The 20,412-nt window shown below is 39.1% G+C and overlaps 1 protein-coding gene across 1 annotated transcript in view; it reads right to left on the reverse strand.

The window, feature by feature from the left end:
• Window positions 1-5,835: 5,835 nt before the first annotated feature.
• Window positions 5,836-20,412, reverse strand: part of EGFL6 (EGF like domain multiple 6) — a 354,943-nt gene continuing 340,366 nt past the window's right edge. Inside the window, exons 11-12 of the mRNA XM_053707585.1 lie at window positions 7,732-7,991; window positions 5,836-7,134 (exon numbers count right to left, since the gene is read on the reverse strand). Coding sequence (XP_053563560.1) covers window positions 7,042-7,134; window positions 7,732-7,991 — 353 coding nt within the window. The 3' untranslated portion in view covers window positions 5,836-7,041. The remainder of the gene's footprint in view (window positions 7,135-7,731; window positions 7,992-20,412) is intronic.

Genomic DNA, 20,412 nt, shown 5'->3' on the forward strand with positions numbered 1-20,412 from the left:
AAGACATCCGGCGTGGAGCATCCTCTTCTTACGGTCGGCGCCTTAAACTGGAACTTCAATGCAAGTGACGCCATCCAAGATGGGGTCCCTTGCATTACTATTGGCTGATTTGAACAGCCAATATGATTTTAGCAGCTCTAATCCTATTGGCTGATTGAAATCTTTCAGCCAATAGAAATGCAAGGGATGCCAACCGTATGAAGAGGATGCTCCGCGCCGGATGTCTTCAGGATGGACCTGCTCCGCGCTGGATGGATGAAGATAGAAGATGCCGTCTGGATGAAGACTTCTTGCCGCCTGGATGAGGACTTCTCCAGCTGGATGGATCCTTCAAGCGGGACTTCAAGAACTGGATCGTCGGGGTTAGTGTTAGGTTTTTTTAAGGGTTTTTTGGGTGGGTTTTATTTTTAGTTTAGGGTCTGGGCATGTAAAAGTGCTAAATGCCCTATTAAAGGGCCATAATACCCAAATGTTTAAACACTTGAAAGTGATGCAGTATAGCTGTAAAAAGCTGACTAGAAAATATCTCCTGAACATCTCTATGTAAAAAAGAAAGATATTTTACCTGAAAAGTTCCTCAGTAGCCACCTCCCATTGTAAAGGATTTCTAAGCAGCATTTTAGTGTGTCTGTCCTGGGACAGCTGAAAGGATGAGCCTCGTGAACTCTCATATTATTTCACCAATCAGGTAAAGGAAGTTTACTATGAGATCTCATGAGAGTTAAGTCAAATCTCATGAGATCACAGTAAGAGTTCAAGACCTCAGCACTGCTGATGCTGATTGGCTGCTGTTCATTTCTTCATTTTTTTTTTTTTTTTACCTGCAGCTGGGAGCAGGTGAAGTATAACTTTTTACACAGAACTAACTCTGCTGAGCTGAGGAGATTGTGAGGTAAAATATCTTCCTTTTTTACATAGAGATGCTCAGGTGAAATTTTCCTGTCAGCTTTTTACAGTTATACTGCATCAGTTTCAAGTGATTTAGCATGAGTATTATGTCCCTTTAAGGGCAATGCCCATACAAATGCCCTTTTCAGGGCAATGAGGAGCTTAGGTTTTTTTAGATAGTTATTTTATTTGGGGGGGGGGGTTGGTTGTGGGGGTGGTGGGTTTTATTGTTTAGTGGGGGGTGTTTTTATTTTTTTTACAGGTAAAAGAGCTGATTTCTTTGCAATGCCCCACAAAAGTCCCTTGTAAGGGCCATTTGTAGTTTTTATTTTGATAGGGCTATTAGATTAGGTGTAATTCTTTTTTATTTTTGATAATTTCTTTCTTATTTTTCGTAATTTAGTGTTTTTTTTTGTAATTTAGTTATTTATTTATTTTTGTAATTAGATACTTTTTGAAATTTATAGAGTAGTGTTAGGATTTTTTAATGTGTAGTTTAGTTTAATTTAATTGGTAGTTGGTTTAATTGTAGTTTAATAATTATCTTAGTTTAATTGTTAGTTTAAAATTAATTAATTTAATTTGACAGTTTTAATTTAATTTAAGATAGGGAAATTGTATTTTTAATATAAAGTTAGGGGGTCGTTAGGTTTAGGGGTAATAGGTTTATTATAGCGGTGGTGTGGGCGGACGACAGATTAGGGGTTAATACATTTAAATAGTTTGCGATGTGGGAGGGCGGCGGTTTAGGGGTTAATAGGTTTATTATAGTGGCGACAATGTCAGGGAGCGTCAGAATAGGGGTTAATACATTTTAATAGTGGCGTCGATGTCTGGAACGGCAAATTAAGGGTTAATAAATTTATTATAGTGTTTGCGATGCAGGACGGCCTCAGTTTAGGGGTTAATAGGTAGTTTATGGGTGTTAGTGTACTTTTTAACACTTTAGTTATGAGTTTTATGCTACAGCTTTGCAACGTAAAACTCATAACTACTGACTCTAGATGGCGGTACTGATCTTGTCAGTATAGGGTGTACCGCTCACTTTTTGGCCTCCCAGGCAAACTCGTAATACCGGCGCTATGGGAGTCCGATTGAAAAAGGACTTTTTTTAAAGTGCGGTACTGATGTTGCATGACAGGCTAAAAGGTGTGCGGTACACCTATACCGACAAGACTTGTAATAGCAGCGTTAGGGATAAAGCAGCATTATGGGCCATAACGTTGCTTTTTCACTCATAACGCCAAACTCGTAATCTAGCTGATAGTTTTGATAGGTAAAAAAAAAAAAAGGCTCTATTTCTGTTTAAATGTAGTGTTGGCAAAAATACTCTGGTCTTTTGGGGAAGTTTTTCTCTGAAGTGCCCGGCCCTTAAGGGGTTAAGTTAAAGATCCTAAGATCATAATTGGTCTAACAACTGTTTTACTCAATACACTTACAATCCACTTTGTTTAGCAAAAACTATTCCATTAAAGCTATCACTGCCCTCTGAGCAGGTGTAAATTGTAAATGCAAGTGCACTGCATACAGCATATTGATCTATCCTCCGCAAATTAGGAGCACAGTGAAATTTAACACTACAACTTTGACAGCTTTTTGTAAAAGCCTTTTTTGCTATTATATTAATGTTATATGAACACTTCTAATCAAAACTGAAAAAAAAGTGAATTTAACACATATCTTTTTTTTTTTTTTACATTTAACACAGAAAAAATAAAATGTGAATCAGATTACGTCTGCAAAAGGAGGTACCCTGTGCCCACAGTCTGTGAGATGGTCTGACCCCCTATTACTGTATATAGTGACACTGTTTAACCCACCAGTACTGTATATAGTGAGTTAGTGACACCGTCTGTAATCTGCCGGTGAGATGGCTGCCCTGACCCTACCCGCCCAGTACTTTATAAAGTGCCCACAGTAGTCTGTGACATGGTCCAGCCCCCCCCGTACTGTATATAGTGTTACTGTATAGACTGACACTGTTTACCCCCCTCCCCCCCATGCTCTAGTAACAAGGTCTGTAATTTGCTGGTTCCACAAACATACACACACACACATAAATGCATAAATACGCACACAGTCACATACATACATACACACAGATACATGCATAAATATACACACAGTCACATACATACATACACACAGATACATGCATAAATACACACACAGTCACACACACACACAAACACCAATGGGTAAAACAGAAACACTAACCCCTATAGACAGAGACAGAGACACTTATAAAGCATCACATCACACTTACATTATATCAGTGCAGGCAGTGGCAGTTCAACGCTTTTTATTGGGAAAACAAACAAACCTCTGCACCCCCTGTAGTTCCGTCCTTGGTTTTGATTACAGTTTACTGGATGCACACATCATATGAATATCTCCTCCGCAGGTAAACTTTATCACTAAAACAGTCATGGCTATTTTTCCTAATACAACAATATTGCATAGTGTGCATTTCAATATCAACTCAAATGTCTTTTTAAATACAGACCTATGTCACTGAAGGACGATACTTTCATTCATATTTTTGGAAATCTTTAGTTGCTTTGTCAAGAGATTGTAAGGACATGTGAAATTATGAAAATGGTATTTGCATGTAGTTGTATAATATTCCATACATATTTTTGCCGGGTTACAATATTAACATTTTGGAATGTTCTATATTAGGATGTGTTAGATACATTGGGGTAGTGAAGGTAAAGGAAAATGCTGATTTATCCAGTGTAAAATTATATACTGATTTATGTTTCAAACAAAAGACACAACAGTATTTTATTTTACAAAAATCCTAAACAAATAAAATAATTTTATTAGAAACATACAATGCTTACATAATAAAAACCCAAGGCTAAAAACAGTTTTTTAAAAGAATAATTGTTCAACAGGCTGCTATTTGAAATGTAGCTTCAAATTTTAAATATATAACAGTTTTTTATTGCAAAACATTTTGCCATTAGGCTAAAGCTACTCTGTGTTTACTACCAGCAATCTGGTGAAATTTGGATATGAAGCCATGAGCTGATACGAGGAAAATAGTAATAACATAAATACAAGATAAAAGTTTCAATAATTTACAGGATGTCAAAAAGCCAAGATTCACTGTTATTCATTTGGTTCTTAGTCACAAAAGTGTGCAGTGACCACATTTTTGTGAATATGGTCCAGAAAGTAAGACCGAGAAAACAGTTTTTTTTAGTAAATACAGACTAACATATATTGATTATGTCAACAGAACAGTAAACAAAAAATGGACACATAAAATTCCTGTTTACTATTATAAAGAACTATGCAACAATGTTTTATTAGAATTCATCTATCAAAGTCATTCATAGATATTTTTATTGCTTTATTCACACCTGGTTTTAGTAATGACAAAGGGCTAGATTACAAGTGGGGCGCTAATTTATCACACAATAAATAACCAGCCAAGAGGCGATGTCGTGTTCACATTTCACCTTACTTGTAATACCAGTGCACATTTGCGTGCTCTGGTATTACAGAATGCAAATATCGCCCTTGCGAAAGCGATATTTTGCGCTCCACTTGTAATCTGTCCCAATAGGTTTATATTGCAAGACACAAATGTTTAAAAAATACATTGTAAATGTAATTTAAATTTATATATTTAATAATATGAAAACATTTTCATTAAACCTATTTTTTGTTTTCTTGGTCTGTATACTATTTTAAAGCTTCTATAACCAATAACATTAAAAAAAGTTATTAATTTATTGATGACTACTGTTAAAGCCCGTGTACACAGGCCCACACAGTGTATGGCCCTCCCACTCCCTCCCCCCTCCACTGCTGAGCAGCCCACCCGCCTCCCGCCAGCCCCAGCAGAAGATCGTTACAGACGGACACACACACAGTGTCACCATCTGTAACAATCAGGCATCTGCCCTCATATGGAGGAGGAGCACCGATCGCGCTCCGGCTCCATATGCGGCAAATGCCTGGAGCTTCAGGAACTCCAGCTCTCGGCTGTAACTTAAAGGGACAGGAAACCCAAACATTTTCTTTTGTGATTTAAATAGAGAATACAATTTTAAACAACTTTCCAATTTACTTCTATTATCTAATTTGCTTCCATCTCTAGTTATCCTTTACTGAAAGGTTTATCTAGGAAAGCTCAGGAGCAGCAAAGAACCTAGGTTCTAGCTGCTGATTGGTGGCTGCATATATATCGATTGTCATTGGCTCATCCATGTGTTCCGTTAGAAACCAGTAGTGCATTGCTGCACATGCTGCTTCGGACAAACATACCTGTACCTGGACTTTTATTATATAGGATTAGAGGGATGCAAGTAAAAGTTTGACACAAAATATAGTCATTATAATTGAATCATTAGTAAGTCTATGTCACCTTAAATGGACAGTAAAGGATTTAGAGCTAGATTACAAGTGGAGCACTAAATTGTTGCGCTCCCGCAAACAGGCAAATTTGCCCATTTGCGGGGGCGCAATAATTAAACAGCCATTACAAGTGGCTGGTTATTGCTACAGTGAGCTCACAGTAGCAATTAGCGCTCCGAAAATTAACCAGAGATCCAATCTCTGGTTAATTTTCTAAAAGTGCCCCAAATGCTCTCAAAATAGAGGGAGTTATAGTTTTTTATTCATATGCAGAGGATAGGGTAGGTTTTTTTATGCTATCAGCCCCTTTCAGTGGGTGTCCCAGGCTAATCTCATCAACAGTGCTAAATTGGGAGCTTCTAAGTAAGTTTTTAAATGGTTTTATACTGGATTTTTATATCAGTATCTGTGCAGATTATTCTTTATAGTAGTGTCTATTACATGCAGTTAAATAAAAATTGGTGTATACTGCTCCTTTAAGATCGGTTTGGTGAACAAATAAGCAGAAAACGATATTGTATTAGTATATCATGTTAAATATTTCCTAAGCCAAAAAAATATGGAAAAAAACTGTGATTTATGGGTGATGAATATTTTATGTTTTTTTTTAATCTCATTATCAGTTAATGGCTCATTTTATTTTCAACATTCATCATAAAAACATCACAGAGTGCTGAACAACACCAAAAAAGTGTAATTGCATGTAACCTTATTAAAATAATTAGCTATATATTTAGCATATCTGACAAACTGTACTTATGTTCCATATTTTTCTAAAATACTTTGGAACAGTAAATTATAGAGAATATATAGTAAATTATATATTAGACAGTCATAATTATAAACTTAGTGACAATGAGCTTAAATTAAATTAAACCAAAATAGCACCATTTTGAACAGTGGCAGATCTATAAAATAGATTATAAAAATACTGTGAAAAACATACAAAGCTTAGACTTTTGAGAAATGTTGTTCATATGCAACCATTATTTTGGTTAAAAAAAAATTGCTTCTATATTTAAAAAGATAGTATTTCACAAAGATAGTATTGTTTTGTTTATTTCTGTAGGTCAGTGGTTCCCAATCTTATCCTTTAGAATACAACAGCAAACCATAATTTAAGATTATCACTAACTTAGTACAGTTATTTGAGTGAATCCTCTGTGCTCATGTGGAGATATATAAAACTCCATCTTCTTAAAATGAATGTAAATTTTGATGCTAAAGTGTCCGGTTTTTAAAAAAAATCGATTAAAAACAGGGGCACTTTAATTCATCAAAATTTACATTTCACTCCTTTGTGAAAAAATACTGACCTTTTAAACTTGCAAGCTGCTCCAGCTTCTCCTGGTTGTCGCAAGCCATTTCTGACGTCATAAAAATGATGGATTGGTTATCCTCCAATCACGGCTTCCCCCCCGGGGGAATCAGTGTCTGATTCAACGCTGTGATTGGAGTAAGCCGGATTTATCATTTTAGACCCAAAAAGAGGCTTGCGACAGGTGGAGGAAGCCTGCTGTCAAGATTCAAAGGTAAGTTTTTTTTCACAACTGGAGGGAAATGTAAATTTTGATGAATTAAAGTGCCCCTGTTTTTAATCTAATTTTTAAAAACCGGGCACTTTAGCATCAAAATTTACATTCACTTTAATATGCCCTGGAGCACAGGGTTAAGCACCACAACTGTAGATAAAATGTAAGTCACATCTTAGTTGTATTAGCATTGATTACTCCTAAAAAAATTATAAACAGTTAAAGTGTTATGTGAGTAGATGAGCAGCATTCAGTCTTCAGGACATGGGCCAGAAACCAGAAAGACATTATCCAGTCCCATTTCTCCAGATTTTCCTTTCCCACGTTCAGATTCAAAGATTATCTGCAAATCATAAACACACTGTTTGTTACAATGAAATACAGACCATAGTCTCTTATTATGTTATAGTATAATGTCTATTGCTTGATACAACCAAAATATTGTATAGGAAGTTAATATGCAGCAGCCAAACACACAGATAAATAAAGCTCTTGATTATTTATGTCTTTCACATGGCATATGACTTGATTGCTGATAATGTTTGGGTGTAGTCCTGATGGCTGGATGAGGAATGAAAGTTATAGGGCCATTTTCTGGTGCCGTAAGTAATTTAAATTGCTAAATATTTTGGAAAAGTTCTTCATACCTGATAGAGAACACACATTGGTTTGGATAAAACAAAGTATTAAAACTGATGATAAAGTTTTAAAACATATTCCGTCCATATGTATCCATCTGTATTAGCAACAATGAATTCTTTTGTAGAATAGAATCTAGTGATCAAACCTGACCTGACCTGTTATCTTTGTTGTTAGGATGTCATTTTGTGATCATTAATTTAATAAATACAATTTGAAAAACAAATGATGAATGAGATAAAGAAGCTCATGCTGATAAATTTGCTGCATCTGAAGTACTTTGCTTAGCTAATTTACTTACACTGCTGACATTACTGTTGCTGGGTATTTCAATACTTGCAGTCCTCCAGCCTTCATTCTTACTTCTGTTTTCTTCCCAAAGAGGGATCTTGGTTTTATCAGTATATACTCGAAGTCTTCCCACCCTTTCGCCAAAAAGTCGGTAATTGAACAACAAGCAAAGTTTTATGTTTGGTCTCAGGTTTGTCAGTGCAAGCTGTAGACGGCCAATGTCCTTCTTTTGACCAGCATTTACAGGGACTGCCATATAATAACCAACACCTGGAAGACAAAATGTAAGATGCTATTCAAGATTTGACTAATAAGTAACTAGTAGTTATTAATGCATACTATTTATAAATGCACTTGCATGACTTTTCAGTAAAGTTGAACAGTATTAAAGGAACACTAACATCAAAATTAAACTTTCATTATTCAGATAGAGCATGCAATTTTAAACAACAATTCACTTCCATTATCAAAATCTATTTATATGCACACTTTCTGAGGCTCCTACTGGGCATGTGCAAACATTCACAGTATATGCATTTTGTGACTGGCTGATGGTTGTCACACGATGCAGTGAGAAGGAAAACAGAACTATCTTTGAAATTTGTCAATAAACAAATCTACTTATTTGAAAATCACACTAAGTGCTATTGCATTGTCTTTTTAATTTGCATATGTTGATTATGCAATTCTACTGCAATTATTGATCGATTAATCAACATTAGTGTAAGACATGTTTCTTAATTTTCGATTTCTAAACTTATAAAAAAAAAAAATCATACCCTTTGAATATTGTTAAGAAGGGAATGGCAAATGTCAGTTTTTTTACATTCTAATGTTAGAATGAATGACACATGTTAGAATAAATGTTCACATCTTTTATTAGTTTAAGGGGATGGATCCTCTCCCCTATCAAGAATGTGTTGGGTGCCTAGTGGTGTAGGTAACCATAGTGATTATCTTAAAGTCATAAAGGAGTGGAACCCCTTATTCAGAAGGTAGATTGGCTTTTTATCTTATGTTTAATGACCATCTAAGTAAATGTGGTCAGGCTACGTGCATTCTAGAGGTCTTTTGTCCTCTAGGGTAGCATGGGGCAACTAGGGATTCCTTAAGAACCCCATTCCCCCCTCAGAAAAAAATCTGTATATTACTTATATTACAGGTGACCAATGTTTTTTTTGGAGATTATCTGCATCTTGAGAGGACATTAAAAAACTTGTTTGCATCAATGGATTGTATGCCTTTCTAATTGATGTGGGTATTGAGATATGGTTCTCACAGCCAAAACGTTCTTCAGTCCTCATTATCATTTATCTACTAGCTAGTAAAGCGAAAGAGGGGGTGATTCTCCACACAGAAAAAAAAACGTGGTGGACAAAACTGTGCCATTATCTGTACTCAAAAGATGATTATTATTGATTATTGACAAAGAAAAGCATAAAATCTATCTGCATGCCAAATATTACAAACATTGGTACCTCTGATTTTTACATAGGTTAGAATAATCATGTCCTTTACCCTTAACACTGAAAAGAGCCTTTTTCCCAATAAGTAATACATCCAAAAATATTAGGGGTTTGATCACATTATTATATCTTTTGATAATTATCGTCACATTTATGGCTGCAGATGAGCACTTTTTAATATTGATCTGATCACAATCATTTTCACATTGGCAATACTTTTTTCATTATTGTTTATGTGAAAAATGGCCCTATACTTAACACGTGCTAGTCCTGTTTGATTGTTCACAATACACAATTCTCAATACTACACATTTACTGTCCCATTTTTCACTTCCAAAGAGTTTTAGAATGGAACATTAGTTTTTCACATGGGTAAAACAGATTGACTTTACCACTGTCATATTGATTGATGTTGGGAAGCAAATTCTCCAGATAGATACAAACCCTACCTGGCAAATGAATTAAAGTTAAAAAATAAATAATTAACATTTTTACACCAATAAAAATTAGCAAAATCATACATACACACTATACCATAATGCCTCTGTTCTAATCTCTTAAAAAGACATAAACAGGGATTGATTGCATCCATATAAATTTCACAGATGTCATCATTATACACTATTCAAAGGGCTCAATCAACACGCAGGCCCTTTAATCTGTGATGTAATTACTAAACCCACAAAATCTCCATTTCTTTCATAAAGGTTGAGAGAGTTTAGAAGCCGTTACACCTGGGAATTATATTTCTGGCCTCTAGGAGGAGGCAAAGTTTCCAAAAACTATAAGAGACCTTAAAATCCCTCCCACCTCACTGGCAAATCAGTCTCAGGATGAAGGTGAAGAATGGAGGTTTTCCAGGTGTTATTCTGTGAGAGAGGTCCTCAGACCGATTAATTAATAAAAAATATTAAACATTATTAAACATACTGTAAAATATATAGTTATATTATATGAATTATTTAGAATATTTTACAGTATGTTTAATAATTGTTAATATTTTAAAAATATTTTATATGTAATATTTCAATAACACGCCTTAAGAATACTAAGTTTTCATGTGTGCTTACCGGACCCCGTTAAGATCTACATCGCAAAATATGATGCACAAAATGCATATTTCTCTTGTAAGGTATATCCAGTCCACGGATCATCCATTACTTGTGGGATATTCTCATTCCCAACAGGAAGTTGCAAGAGGACACCCACAGCAGAGCTGTCTATATAGCTCCTCCCCTAACTGCCATACCCAGTCATTCTCTTGCAACTCTCAACAAACATGGAGGTAGTAAGAGAGAAGTGGTGAAATGTAGCTGTTATTTTGCGTCAATCAAAAGTTTATTATTTTTAAATGGTACCGGAGTTGTACTATTTTGTTCCAGGCAGAAAAATAGAAGAATCTGCCTGTGATTTCTATGATCTTAGCAGGTTGTAACTAAGATCCATTGCTGTTCTCACACATGACTGAAGAGAGAGGTAACTTCAGCGGGGGAATGGCGTGCAGGTTATCCTGCTATGAGGTTTGTGCAGTTAAGATTTTTCTAGAACATGTGAATGCTAGAAAATGCTGCTGATGCCAAATTTATGTAAGGTAAGCCTGAATACAGTGATTTAATAGCGACTGGTATCATGCTTACTTTCTGAGGTAATACTCTTATATTTACAATATAAAACGTTTGCTGGCATGTTTAAACGTTTTTATATATACTTTGGTGATAAAACTTTATTGGGGCCTAGTTTTTTCCACATGGCTGGCTTAAATTTGCCTAGAAACAGTTTCCTGAGGCTTTCCACTGTTACTATGAGTGGGAGGGGCCTAATTTAGCGCTTTTTTTGCGCAGTAACTTTTACAGACTGAGACATCCAGCTTCCTCCAGGAGTCCCCTAAATGCTATAGGACATCTCTAAAGGGCTCTTAGGCTTCCCAAAATCGTTTGTTGGGGAAGGTAGGCCCACAGCAAGGCTGTGGCAGTTTGGTGTGACTGTTAAAAAACGTCTATATCGTTTTTTTGATCTGTTTTTTTAACTAAGAGGTTAATCATCCATTTGCAAGTGGCTGCAATGCTCTGTTAGCTTATTATACACACTGTAAAAATTTCGTTTGATTTACTGCCTTTTTTCACTGTTTTTCAAATTCTGACAAAATTTGTTTCTCTTAAAGGCACAGTACCGTTTCTTATATTTGCTTGTTAACTTGATTTAAAGTGTTTTCCAAGCTTGCTAGTCTGTACAAACATGTCTGACATAGAGGAAACTCCTTGTTCATTATGTTTAAAAGCCATTGTGGAACCCCCTCTTAGAATGTGTACCAAATGTACTGATTTCACTTTAAGCAATAAAGATCATATTCTGTCTTTAAAAAATTTATCACCAGAGGAATCTGACGAGGGGGAAGTTATGCCGACTAACTCTCCCCACGTGTCAGATCCTTTGACTCCCGCTCAAGGGACTCACGCTCAAATGGCGCCAAGTACATCTAGGGCGCCCATAGCGTTTACTTTACAAGACATGGCGGCAGTCATGGATAATACACTGTCAGCGGTATTAGCCAGACTACCTGAATTTAGAGGAAAGCAAGATAGCTCTGGAGTTAGACGAAATACAGAGCATACTGACGCTTTAAGAGCTATATCTGATACTGCCTCACAATATGCAGAAGCTGAAGAAGGAGAGCTTCTTTCTGTGGGTGATGTTTCTGACTCAGGGAAGATGATGCAACCTGATTCTGATATCTCTACATTTAAATTTAAGCTTGAACACCTCCACGTGTTACTCAGGGAGGATTTAGCTGCTCTGAATGACTGTGATACAATTGCAGTGCCAGAGAAATTGTGTAGACTGGATAAATACTATGCAGTGAGGGGGTGCACTGATGTTTTTCCAATACCTAAAAGGTTTACAGAAATTATTACTAAGGAATGGGATAGACCAGATGTGCCGTTCTCTCCCCCTCCTATTTTTAGAAAAATGTTTCCAATAGACACCACACGGGACTTATGGCAGACAGTTCCTAAGGTGGAGGGAGCAGTTTCTACTCTAGCAAAGCGTACTACTATCCCTGTCGAGGACAGTTGTGCTTTCTTAGATCCAATGGATAAAAAGTTAGAGGGTTACCTTAAGAAAATGTTTATTCAACAAGGTTTTATCCTACAGCCCCTTGCATGCATTGCTCCTGTCACTGCTGCTGCGGCGTTCTGGTTTGAGTCTCTGGAAGAGGCTTTACAGGTAGCGACTCCATTGGATGACATACTTGACAAGCTTAGAGCACTTAAGCTAGCCAATTCTTTTGTTTCTGATGCCATTGTTCATTTGACTAAACTAACGGCTAAGAATTCTGGTTTTGCTATCCAGGCGCGCAGAGCGCTATGGCTTAAATCATGGTCAGCTGACGTTACTTCAAAGTCTAAGCTGCTTAACATTCCCTTCAAGGGGCAGACCCTATTCGGGCCTGGTTTGAAGGAGATTATTGCTGATATCACTGGTGGAAAAGGTCATGCCCTTCCTCAGGATAGGTCCAAATCAAGGGCCAAACAGTCTAATTTTCGTGCCTTTCGAAACTTCAAGGCAAGTGCGGCATCAACTTCCTCTAATGCAAAACAAGAGGGAACTTTTGCTCAGTCCAAGATGGTCTGGAGACCTAACCAGACCTGAAACAAGTGTAAGCAGGCCAAATAGCCTGCTGCTGCCTCTAAGACAGCATGAAGGAACGGCCCCCTATCCGGTAACGGATCTAGTAGGGGGCAGACTTTCGCTCTTCGCCCAGGCGTGGGCAAGAGATGTTCAGGATCCCTGGGCCTTGGAAATTATATCCCAGGGATATCTTCTGGACTTCAAGGCTTCAGATAAAGAGAGAGGCATTCTTACACTGTGTACAAGACCTCCTAGTTATGGGAGTGATCCATCCAGTTCCAAAGGAGGAACAGGGACAGGGATTTTACTCAAATCTGTTTGTAGTTCCCAAAAAAGAGGGAACCTTCAGACCAATTTTGGATCTAAAGATCTTAAACAAATTCCTCAGAGTTCCATCATTCAAGATGGAGACTATTCGTACCATCCTACCTATGATCCAGGAGGGTCAATACATGACTACAGTGGATTTAAAGGATGCTTATCTTCACATTCCGATACACAAAGATCATCATCGGTTTCTCAGGTTTGCCTTCCTAGACAGGCATTACCAGTTTGTAGCTCTTCCCTTTGGGTTAGCTACAGCCCCAAGATTTTTTACGAAGGTTCTGGGGTGTGATGTCTGGAAAAAGACAAAATAAGAGTTGGACCACAGCTGCTGATAAATAACTTTAAGAGGGTGTTGCTGAGCGTGTAGCAGGAGGTTACATAAATATTACCCCTTAGTAATATGTAAGATCCTAGCAGACACACAGTAAGCAGTTTAATATGAGATAAACAGGTAGCAGCAGATATAACTATGGCTGACGCAGCTTATATATATATGGTATTCAGCAGTGTACCTTAACTGCTTGTAATCACATAGTACTCTAATAAATATAAGAGATGTTATAAATGCGCATAGGGAAATAATGTGTGGCCAACAACAGGTTAAGTACTGCAGAGGTAAAACAGGTAATGCAATAAGACAGGAATATAGGTTATTAGAACTAATTCTATGTGTGAAGTGAAACTACTGAATCTAGGCACTGAGAGCTAGGAAAGAACCTCTTTGTTAAGGTACCTTAGAGAGACACAGGAGCGTGTTAGACCGGTACACCGGTATCAGCGTTTTGAGAGCAGAGAGAGCTTGCTTGTTGCTGGCTTGGCGGCAGTATCGGACGTGTGACGTCACAGAGGCCGAAGTTCCGGAGTAGCGCAGCAGGTCTGTGAGCAGTAATTCAGGCACAGGCTGTCAGTTTGAGATGCGAGTGAACTCCAAGCAGTTTGGGAGGTCAGGGTGGAGCTTGGGTCAGAACAATAGTCAATACCAAGCACTGATTAGATGTTAGAGCTTGTATTTAAAGGAGATTTGTATGAAGAATTAAAGGGACAGTGGTAGACATATATCGGTAAATGAGTTGAAGTATGACAGGACACCCCCTCCAAGGAGCAGCAGCGAAGCTCAGGACCGAGGTCGATCCGGAAACCTCTGATGAAAGTGGGATATCAGCCTGGGAGCCGAGATGTTACAAGAGGGTTCCCAAGAGTTATGCTCAACAGGGTAGTCTTTCCATTTAATAAGATACTGAAGAACACCCCTCATGAGTCTACTGTCTAAAATGTCCTCAACCTCACCAGGTTGGGGTCCAGTGAGATAGGAGGTAAGGTAGAATCCATACAGCGGTCATGTACCTGGCGTTAGGGTTTCAGCAGGGATACGTGGAAGGTAGGGTGTATTTTCAGGGAGGTAGGTAGAGTGAGGCGGACTGCGTTACAGTTTATGATCTTTTGTATAGGAAAAGGTCCTATGAAGAGAGGTGAGAGTTTTCTAGACGGTGTGGATAATCGAAGATTTTTTGTGGAGAGCCAGACGAGATCACCAACAGAGTATGCAGGTGGTGGAGTACGCCGTAGATCATAGTATTTTTTCTGTATGAGCTTTGCATCCTCAATAGCATGCTTAACAGTCATGAAATTCGAATTAATGGTGGATGTTAGGTCAGATATGTGAGGATGGTCGGGAAGAAGATCAGGTAGGTATTGGAACGTTGGATGGAATCCATAGTTGATGTAGAAGGGTGTCTGTTTAGTGGTGCACAGTATTGTTGAAGACGAATTCAGCATAATGCAACTGTTGGGACCAGGAATGTTGATTATTATGACAATATGTTCGTAGAAACTGCTCCACCCATTGGTTGCACCGCTCCGTCTGTCCGTTTGTCTGAGGATGGTATGAGGAAGATGGGGATTTGTCAATGGAGAACTGTTTACAGAAGGCAGACCATAGAGAGCTAGTGAACTGAGACCCACGATCAGTTAGTATTTTTCTGGGGAGACCATGTAGCTTAATGACATTAGTAAGTAAGAGTTGAATGGTTTCTGCAGCCGATGGGAGCTTGTGAAAGGGTATCAAGTGGAGCATTTTACTAAAAAGATCGACTACCACAAGAATAGTAGTGTTTTTTTCTGATTTTGGTAGATCCACTATGTAGTCTAAGGCGATTTCCTGCCAAGGTTTATCCGGAGTAGGTGTGGTAAGTAAGAGTCCGAAGGGTGGTCTCTTACTCCTTTTTGAAATGGTACAAGCTGGGCAGGTGTTTAAGAACTGAGTAATATCTGGTAGGATGGTAGGCCACGAGTAGGACCTCTGTAAGAGCTCCTTCGTTTTTTTCAACCCGCAATGTCCACCGAGAGGTGAGTCATGAGCAGACCGTAGTAGTTGATCTCGTAGAGAAGGGGGAATGTAAAACTTCTGTTTGTGGCAGTAGACACCTTCGTTATGCTTTAGTAAGAGATGTAGAGGTTTCGATGGATCCTTGACTTGTTCAGAACGTAGAATTGGTAGTGAATCTATCAAGAAGAGAAGGAAATTATTTTCTGGAATAACGTGCCGGTCGGAGGTGTGTTCTACTGATGTATGTGGTATCCGAGAGAGAGCATCTGCTTTCCCATTTTTGCTTGCGGGTCTGTAAGTGATGAGGAAGTTGAATCGTAAGAAGAAGAGATTCCATCGGACTTGGCGAGCAGAGAGTGTTCTAGTGGATTTAAGAAATTGCAGGTTCCTGTGATCCGTGTACACTATCGTAGGTCTTGTGGCTCCTTCAAGTAGGTGTCTCCATTGTTCAAAAGCGGCCTTTATGGCAAGGAGTTCCTTTTCACCCACCGGGTAATTTCTCTCTGAAGAGGTCAAAGTCCTGGAGTAGTAAGCTACTGGGTGCAGTGGTTGTTGGTGAGTCTCTCTTTGGGAGAGAATGGCGCCAAGAGCAAAGTCAGATGCATCCACTTCGAGAGTAAATGGGAGTTCAGTGTTAGGGTATCTGAGGATAGGAGCAGATGTAAAACTTGTTTTCAGTCTGTCAAAAGCTCTTTGGGTGGTATCGGACCAGACGAATTTTAAGTTTTGTTTTGTAAGATCAATGAGGGGTTTAGCCAGCATAGAATAGTTCCTAATAAATTTTCTGTAAAAGTTGGCGAAGCCAAGAAAACTTTGAACTTGTTTTCTAGTAGTGGGAATAGGCCAATCTAGTACTGTTTTGATCTTATTTTCATCCATGCGTATACCCATATCGGATATGATGTAGCCCAGAAAGGGAATACTGTTTACATGGAAAGTAAATTTTTCCGCCTTCACATATAATGAATTATTTCGAAGACGTGTAAGAACCTGACGGACATGCATCTTGTGTTCAGAGAGGTTTTTTGGGAAAATTAAGATGTCATCCAAATAGATAACCACATAAGTGTCTAGGACATCCTTGAAGATATCATTGATCAGGTGCTGGAAGGTGGCAGGGGCATTGCAGAGACCGAATGGCATGACTACATATTCGTATAACCCATAACGAGTACTAAATGCAGTCAGCCATTCGTCTCCTGCCCGCATCCTGATCAAGTTGTATGTGCCCCTAAGATCTAACTTAGTGAAGATCTTGGAGCCCACCAACCGCTCAATTAGTTCTGGAATGAGCGGTAGGGGGTAACGTTTTTTTATGGTTATTTTATTTAGCTGCCTATAGTCCACTATAGTTCTTAAAGAACCATCCTTATTTTTTACGAAGAAAATTCCTGCTGCTGCAGGGGAGGTTGATGGCCAGATGAAGCCTTTTTTTAGATTTTCATCGATGTACGATCTGAGGTGTAGTAATTCTGGTTTGGAGAGAGGGAAGATGTGTCCACAAGGTATGACTGCTCCAGGTAGTAGATCGATGGGGCAGTCATATGGCCTGTGTGGAGGGAGAGTCTCAGATTGAGTTTTACTGAAAACGTCCCTGAACTCTGCGTACTCAATAGGTACATTTGAATGTAAACTTTCTGAGGGAGATGTGGAAAGCAAGTAGTTTTGCAATACTCAGAACTAAATTGTATGGAGAGAGATGACCATGATATCAGAGGATCATGTTGCCGAAGCCACTGTAACCCTAATATCAAAGGAAAATCAGGAGAAGTAATAACGTCAAATTTTATGTACTCCCTATGATGACACTCTGTTGACATCAGGATGGGACTGGTTTCAAAGATAACAGGACCTGTGGACAGGACCTTGTCATCAATCCCCCTCAAGTAAACAGGAGACAATTTCTTATGCAGGGGAATTTTATTAATTTCACAAAAGGTTACATCTATATAAGAGAGAGAGGCTCCAGAGTCAATGATCCCTTGAAGTGTCACCCGAGTTTGATCCCACTGTAAGACAAGAGGAATTTTGCAGTAATGAGAACATTTGAGAACAGTTTTTATTGAGGAAGGGGGAGTAAACAACTTACCCTTTCTTTGGCGGGTTAAGTTGGGACAGTCTCTGACCCCATGGTCTTCTGAAGCGCAATACATGCACAGGTTATTAGTGCGGCGTCTTATCTTTTCCTGAGAGCTCAGTGGTCCACGTAGGAAGGCGATATCCATAGGTTCAGGTGGGGGTTTAGAATGTGTAGTAGGCAAATTTGATGTGGTTTTATGCCTATAAGCTGAGTCATGGCTACTTCTTTCATGGTGTCTTTCCCTAAGCCTCCTATCTATGCAGATACTGAGATCAATGAGTTGCTCAAGAGTAGGGGGTATTTGGGTACGTGATAGCTCATCCTTGATGGCTTCTGACAACCCTAAGCGAAATTGGTTTCGCAGGGATAAGTTGTTCCATTGGGTGTCAGGAGCCCACCTTTTAAATTCAGCAATGTATTCCTCGACCTCTCTTTTCCTCTGCTTTAGGGACCTCATAGCGTTTTCAGCAGTCTGTTGTTTAAAAGGGTCCTCATAGATTTGTGCTAGGGCAGAGAAAAAGGAGTCCAAGGAATTGAGAATCTCATCGTTGTGCTCTAAGAAGGTATTTGCCCATGCTCTGGGCTCAGCTCTTAGGTAAGAAATGGTTGTCATAACCTTTATCCTATCATTTGGATAGGTATAAGGTTTGAGGGTAAATAACAGATAGCAGGAATTCTTAAATTCTCTGAAAATTTTTCTATCTCCTGAAAAAGGTTCAGGAGCGCTAATTTGGGGTTCCTGGGGAGGGGGCTTTCTATCCACTACCTCCTTTATATATGTTTTTAAGTTATCATTTTCTAACTTAAGTGCAGTGAGACCTTCAGTTAACATGTCTACTTTAGTAGTTAATGTTTGAATGTGAGTTGACATATCAGTTGGGTCCATGTTTAATGTGGGCTTGGTATTCCTGTAATGTCTGGAAAAAGACAAAATAAGAGTTGGACCACAGCTGCTGATAAATAACTTTAAGAGGGTGTTGCTGAGCGTGTAGCAGGAGGAGGTTACATAAATATTACCCCTTAGTAATATGTAAGATCCTAGCAGACACACAGTAAGCAGTTTAATATGAGATAAACAGGTAGCAGCAGATATAACTATGGCTGACGCAGCTTATATATATATGGTATTCAGCAGTATACCTTAACTGCTTGTAATCACATAGTACTCTAATAAATATAAGAGATGTTATAAATGCGCATAGGGAAATAATGTGTGGCCAACAACAGGTTAAGTACTGCAGAGGTAAAACAGGTAATGCAATAAGACAGGAATATAGGTTATTAGAACTAATTATATGTGTTAAGTGAAACTACTGATTCAAGGCACTGAGAGCTAGGAAAGAACCTCTTTGTTAAGGTACCTTAGAGAGACACAGGAGCGTGTAAGACCGGTACACCGGTATCAGCATTTTGAGAGCAGAGAGAGCTTGCTTGTTGCTGGCTTGGCGGCAGTATCGGGCGTGTGACGTCACAGAGGCCGAAGTTCCGGAGTAGCGCAGCAGGTCTGTGAGCAGCAATTCAGGCACAGGCTGTCAGTTTGAGATGCGAGTGAACTCCAAGAAGTTTGGGAGGTCAGGGTGGAGCTTGGGTCAGAACAATAGTCAATACCAAGCACTGATTAGATGTTAGAGCTGGTATTTAAAGGAGATTTGTATGAAGAATTAAAGGGACAGTGGTAGACATATATCGGTAAATGAGTTGAAGTATGACATGGGGTCGCTTCTGGCGGTACTAAGGCCGCGGGGCATAGCAGTGGCCCCTTATTTAGACGACATCCTGATTCAGGCATCAAACTTCCAAATTGCCAAGTCTCATACGGACATAGTGTTGGCATTTCTGAGGTCGCATGGGTGGAAGGTGAACGAGGAAAAGAGTTCTCTATCCCCCCTAACAAGAGTTTCCTTTCTAGGGACTCTGATAGATCCTGTAGAAATGAAAATTTACCTGACGGAGTCCAGGTTATCAAAACTTCTAAATTCCTGCCGTGTTCTTTATTCCATTCCTCGCCCTTCGGGGGCTCAGTGCATGGAAGTAATCGGCTTAATGGTAGCGGCAATGTACATAGTGCCGTTTGCACGCCTACATCTCAGACCGCTGCAACTCTGCATGCTCAGTCAGTGGAATGGGGATTACACAGATTTGTCCCCTCTACTAAATCCGGATCAAGAGACCAGGGATTCTCTTCTCTGGTGGCTATCTCGGGTCCATCTGTCCAAAGGTATGACCTTACGCAGGCCAGATTGGACAATTGTAATGACAGATGCCAGCCTTCTAGGTTGGGGTGCAGTCTGGAACTCCCTGAAGGCTCAGGGATCGTGGACTCAGGAGGAGTCACTCCTTCCAATAAACATTCTGGAACTAAGAGCGATATTCAATGCTCTAGCAGCGCCTTGGTCCTTCAACCTGGCTTATGTGTTTCCACCGTTTCCTCTGCTCCCTCGTCTGATTGCCAAAATCAAGCAGGAGAGAGCATCGGTGATCTTGATAGCGCCTGTGTGGCCACGCAGGACTTGGTATGCAGATCTAGTGGACATGTCATCTTTTCCACCATGGACTCTGCCGCTGAGACAGGACCTTCTACTTCAATGTCCTTTCAACCATCCAAATCTAATTTCTCTGAGGCTGACTGCCTGGAGATTGAACGCTTGATTTTATCAAAACGTGGTTTCTACGAATCAGTCATTGATACCTTAATTCAGGCACGAAAGCCTGTCACCAGGAAAATCTATCATAAGATATGGCGTAAATATCTTTATTGGTGTGAATCCAAGGGCTACTCATGGAGTAAGGTCAGGATTCCCAGGATATTATCTTTTCTCCAAGAAGGATTGGAGAAAGGATTGTCAGCTAGTTCCTTAAAGG

The sequence above is a fragment of the Bombina bombina genome, chromosome 3, assembly GCF_027579735.1.
Source record: "Bombina bombina isolate aBomBom1 chromosome 3, aBomBom1.pri, whole genome shotgun sequence".
In the NCBI taxonomy this organism is placed as follows: Eukaryota; Metazoa; Chordata; class Amphibia; order Anura; family Bombinatoridae; genus Bombina; species Bombina bombina.